The sequence below is a fragment of the Gaeumannomyces tritici genome (assembly GCF_000145635.1).
Source record: "Gaeumannomyces tritici R3-111a-1 unplaced genomic scaffold supercont2.1, whole genome shotgun sequence".
Taxonomy (NCBI): domain Eukaryota; kingdom Fungi; phylum Ascomycota; class Sordariomycetes; order Magnaporthales; family Magnaporthaceae; genus Gaeumannomyces; species Gaeumannomyces tritici.
Genome location: NW_008804545.1, coordinates 3,869,834 through 3,874,985, shown reverse-complemented (window position 1 = coordinate 3,874,985; position 5,152 = coordinate 3,869,834). Strand labels below are relative to the sequence as shown.

At 60.3% G+C, this 5,152-nt stretch overlaps 2 protein-coding genes across 2 annotated transcripts; both read right to left on the bottom strand.

Moving 5' to 3' along the window:
* Positions 1-165: 165 nt before the first annotated feature.
* Positions 166-1,324, bottom strand: GGTG_01210 (hypothetical protein). The gene is made up of 2 exons (XM_009218971.1): positions 825-1,324; positions 166-732 (listed from the first exon to the last, which is right to left on the bottom strand). Exons 1-2 carry the CDS (start codon positions 918-920, stop codon positions 289-291), a joined length of 540 nt encoding a protein of 179 aa, XP_009217235.1. The 5' UTR covers positions 921-1,324; the 3' UTR covers positions 166-288.
* Positions 1,325-2,949: 1,625 nt separating this feature from the next.
* On the bottom strand, positions 2,950-4,921 carry GGTG_01209 (mitochondrial 2-oxodicarboxylate transporter). The gene is made up of 9 exons (XM_009218970.1): positions 4,734-4,921; positions 4,572-4,594; positions 4,462-4,502; positions 4,066-4,344; positions 3,713-3,972; positions 3,631-3,649; positions 3,548-3,553; positions 3,347-3,471; positions 2,950-3,272 (listed from the first exon to the last, which is right to left on the bottom strand). The coding sequence occupies exons 1-9, from the start codon at positions 4,777-4,779 to the stop codon at positions 3,163-3,165; spliced, it is 909 nt and encodes a 302-aa protein (XP_009217234.1). The 5' UTR covers positions 4,780-4,921; the 3' UTR covers positions 2,950-3,162.
* Positions 4,922-5,152: the final 231 nt, after the last annotated feature.

The window sequence follows — 5,152 nt, the reverse complement described above, 5'->3', positions numbered from 1 at the left end:
TGTCCGCTACCGTCGTTGCTGTGCTGCTGTGCTGATATACAGTATAGCGACGGTTCTAGGCAGTAGTGCTCCCTGCGTGTGAGTCAGGCGCCAATTCCGAGGGCTTGCAGCGGGCGTCAGATGCTTGCTTGAACGACTGGGGACGGACAGAAAATAACATGAATAAAAGACGAAAGGCAGAAATGCAACAGTCATTCAAGTACCAAGGCTCCCAACCAAAATAGACGAGGTCCCAGATGTTTGATATATCGAGCACCAAGTAAGCAAAAGGGGAGTCGAGTGCGATTGCTAAGCCCGGTTGCGCATCATTATGCGTACAAACTCGTCCTCGTTGACGCCGCCCTTGCCGTCCGAGTCGAACTCGCGGATCATGGCGCTCAGCTCGTTCTCCTCGATGTTCTGCCCAATGTCCTGCACGACGCGCCTCAGGTCCTCCACCGTGATCATGCCGCGGCCGCTGCTGTCGAACAACCGGAAGGCGCGCCGGCACTCCTCGACCGGGTCGCGGTGGAATATCAGGGTGCCCGCGATGGCCTGGAAGATGGGCAGCGTGAACTCGCGGAACACGGGGCCGCACTCCCGGCTAGGGTCCCAGTTGACGGGCTGCACCGCGTGCTTGGTCAGGAACGCGTACGTGTCGGGCTTGGGCAGGTCGAAGCCGAGCGCGCGCAGGGCGAAGCGGAACTCGTGGTAGTCGATGCGGCCGTCTCTGTCGACGTCGAAAACGTTGAACTGGGGAGGGCTTCGTTGGCGCGATACTCGGGCATGGCATGGCATGGCCCTCCCTGTCAGGGCGGGCGGGCGTGGGGAACGGACGGACGTACTGCATCATTAACCTGCGTCTTCTGCTCGTCTGGCAGCTTAAGGAAGTCGTCCCGCGACGGGACCTGCGGCCCGGAGGCGCTCCGTGTGCCCATCATTGTGTCTGCGTGTTGTCTGTGGCTGGTACTGTCGACTACTGGAGGACGGCTTCGGTTGGCATTCGTCGCGCGTGCGTTTGGTGGCCTGGTCCTTGTGTTCTTGTATCGCTCCCAGGCTGGGCGCGCCGAAAGGGAGAGTGTCCGAGGGGGGCAGTTCAGCCCTGTCTTTCCTTCAAGACAATGACGCGACTGCCCCTCGGTTGGTCGTGCCTCGATTTTTTGGACGCGCCGCAAGCAAACAAGACCCCGACGGCAGCTTCGGTGTGATGATGCAGGCCCCAGGCTGCTGTGGGGAATGCTGTGGGGTGTGCGGTCCCCCCAACTCGGCCACTTGAAAAAGAAAAAAAAAGCACCCGCCCAAAGGAGACTGAGACAGAGCCTATGACGGCGACCTAGAGGTAGATAGGTACCAGCCAAAAAAAAAAAAGGCATCACCACACAACACGGCAAAAATGCCGAAACGTAAGCGCTCGGTCGAGGAGGAGATCGAGCAGAGCTTCGAGAAGCACAGCAAGGACCTATTCCGCGCCCTCAAGGCGGCCAAGGGCTTCGAGCGGCAGCGCCTGGCGAAGCGCAGCAAGGACCAGAAGCTGGGCCAGGAGACGCTGCGCCGGCTCGACCACGAGGTGCTGGTGCTCAAGTCGCTGGACCTCCACCAGGCCGCCCACGCCCACCTCTGCTCGGCGCTGCTCAAGGTCAAGCGGGCCGCCGAGTCGCCGCACCTGCCCGCGCGCCTGCGGGGCGGCGTGCCCAAGCCCGACGTCACGGACGAGGAGCGCGCCGCCCTGCACAACGTCACGAGCGCCCTGTACAAGCGCAACCAGGTGCGCGCCGTCATGGCCAAGGCCGTGCCCGACCTGTGCGCGCTCCTGGGTGTGCCCGCCCCCGGGTCCGACGCGAAGAGGAAGGAGGAGGGGGGCGCATCCAAAAAGGCGCCGCTCGAGGAGGAGGATGCGGCGCCCGTCGCCAAGAAGGACCCGTCGAAGCGGAAGGAGACCAGGTCCAAGCGGGAAGAGGTGGCGGAATCAGAATCGGACTCTCCGCATGCGCCACTTGAGCAAGACGACGAGGACGGCGACAGCGGCGGCGACGACGACGACGACGACAGCCCCGCCGACGACGAGCTGAACGAGGCTGCAATCTCGCGCATGGAAGCCATGCTCGGAGGGAGCTCCTCCGAGGGCGAAGACGATAGCGACAACGACGATGACGACACCGGTACCAGGCTAGCAAAGCTCAAGTCGCGCGCCCGGAGCTTCGACGACGACATCTCCCTACCTAGAAGCGACTCGGTCCCGGAGGACGAGGACGGGGACGGCCCGGAGTCTGAATCCGGCTCGGAAGAAGACGCTGAGTCGGACGCGTCGTCAGCAGCCGTCGCACCACCGCAGAAGAAAAAGAAGGAGAAGGCGTCGTCGGAGCCGGACCCGTCTGCCAAAGCACTCAAGGACAAGGACAAGGACAAGGCGGCGGCCAAGGCCGCGCGGCCGACCAACTCCACCTTCCTCCCGTCGCTGATGGGCGGCTACGTGTCCGGATCCGAGTCGGCGTCCGACGTGGACGTGGCGCCCCCGGCCCGCAAGAACCGTAGGGGCCAAAAGGCCCGCCAGGCCATCTGGGAGAAGAAGTACGGCGAGGGCGCCAAGCACCTGGGCAAGCCCGACAACAAGAAGAGGGACGCGGGCTGGGACGCCAGGCGGGGCGCCGTCGACCCGGCCGCCGACGGGAAGCCGTGGAAGCGCGGCGTGCGCAACCCCCTGCAGGGAGGAGGCGGAGGAGGAGGCGGAGGAGGCGGTGGCGGCGGCGACCAGCGAGAAGGCCAGGCCCAAAAGCCCCCCAAGACCGTCAAGCAGAAGAAGCCCAAGAATGACGAGCAAAAGAAGCGCGACGACGCCGGGCCCCTGCATCCCAGCTGGCTGGCCAAGAAAAAGGCCAAGCAGGCGCAGGAGGGTGTCAAGTTCGAGGGCAAGAAGATTGTGTTTGACTAGATAGCGATACCCAAGGATACCACACATCAACGAAATCAAAATAACCAAGAAAGCACCACTTGAATTCATCCAATAATGATGTACGTGGGTATCTAACCACAGCCAAGTCAACAGACTCCATCTCCAACTATGCTCCCCCTGCCGTGTAGGACATGAACTAGGTCTATGCGCGTGTATCAATAGAGGCCAAGCATTCTATTCAAGGAAAACAAGTCAACAAAACGCAGAGATGGGTGCGGCCTGAGGCGCCGGATTTATGCCGGAGCCGAGTCCCTCATATTTCTGAAAAAGTCCATAACGCCTCCAAACACGACCAGCAGGATGCCACCTCCCGGTCCAAGTCGCAGAACCTTGGGAAGGAAACCTAGATGAGGGCACGTCGTCAGTATTTGAGCCCATACGCGTCATCGGTCCAGGGGCTCGAAAACAAGAACGCACCCTTGTAAAGGGCGCTGAAGCCCTCCTCCCTCATGACGGTGCCGAGAGCAGGCCAGGCCCAGTTGTACTTGGGCACCACGCCGCTGACTTTGGTCGTGTTCTGGATACGAGACTTGACGACATCCCTACAGTCGCGTCAGGAGTTAGTATCTCGCCTCTGTTCTGGCCTTGCGGAAAACGGTCCATGAGCCTGCTACTTACATTGGCCTACAATAGCACACAGGTCAGCATCACGCTTGTAAAAGTATATAAAGTATAGCAGGGTGCGGGTAAAATTGACTCACGTGTTAACTATCGTTCCGACTTTGGCCATGAAGGTTGACCGTTAGCATGCCACTCTTGCTGTCATTAGTAAGAAAGACGTACCAGTTCCACCGACACTGCCAGCAAGAATATCGTTGCCCATCTGGCCCTTCTTGGTCTCGGCCTTGGGCAGCAACTGTCGGACCTGGAAGATGCAGCCAAAGTAACCGGCATTCCACAGGATGTGACGCCACAGGGTCGACTCCAGGCCGTTGTATAGGGCAAGGACTCCCTCTTTGCGGACCGTCTTCATCAGGACATCGACCGGGCCGTTGTAGTTGGCGGCCGAGGCCTTGTCCTGGAGACGGATCTTGATCAGCTCGCTAGTTGGGGGAGGGTTCGCGGCAGTCAGCAGAAACGTCACACAAGCACGGTGTTTGTCCAGAAAAAAAAGAAAAAGAAAAAAAAAAACTCACAAGGGGACGACGACAAAGGACTCGGTGGCACCGGCCGAGGCGCCCGTCAGGACCGACAGGCTCTGGTTCATCTTCTCCTGGCCAAACAGGTTGCGGTAGAACTTGCCCCACTCGTCGTTGGCGGCGAACTTGGTGGCGCGCTTGGGGGCCTCCATCAATATCGGGGCGCTGATGCCGCGGTACAGGCGCGAGACGCCCTCATGCTTGATGATCTTGCGGAAGCAGTCCAGCGTGCCGTTGTAGGCATCGGCGCCGCCTCCAGTCCCGGTTTGCAGCTGACTGGATATGGGGGTGGAAGAGCAGGCAGGCAAGCAGAACGGTCAGTTACCTGGGCCCTATTACATTAACCGGCCACCAAAACCACCCCTATCATCAGGGGAAGGGAGGGACACTCACATCCTGGTCTTGACCACGTCCAGCGGGTACATAACCAGGATCTGGAGGACGGCGACGGCGGCGCGTTAGCAGGAGGCCGCGCGGGTATTTGTTCAAGTGGGCGCTCTTGCCTCGGAGACTCCGGCCACGGCGCCTGGCGGAGGTGGCGGTCCAATAAGTCAGCGACAAGGCAACAGACATGTCGGCACGAGGGCCGGGGGGTTCCACTTTTGGCGCTCCGATCAAGGTGACGGCGGCGGGGGAGGATATCGAGGGCGGGGGGTTCAACTCACCGGCCGCGAACTGGTAGATGAAGGGGAGCGGCTTCTCCGACGACATTGTGGCGGCCCTGTCTTGCGAGTTTGGACTGTGTGAGGTCGGTCGGGCGTGTATGGGCGCGGGCACAGAGTCCTTTTTTTTTTTCTCTCTCCTTGCAATGTGACCGAATATCGGCCACAAATAGTCGCAAAGTAGTCGCGTGGGTTGCGCGCAATTGACCCGAGCCGAGCGGCAAACTGCAAGCTCCCCTGCCCAGACCTGGGATTGGGCCCACCCCCAGTGGGCTGGTCCCGCTGGGCTGAGGGTGCTGCAGCTGTCAGCGAGTTCATCAGTGTCATAAGCACCCCGTGAAAGCTTCCAACTTGTTTTTTTTATTGACATAACAGAAACGTTGGGTGATTTACACAGCAAACAACTCGCCAAAAAAAAAAAA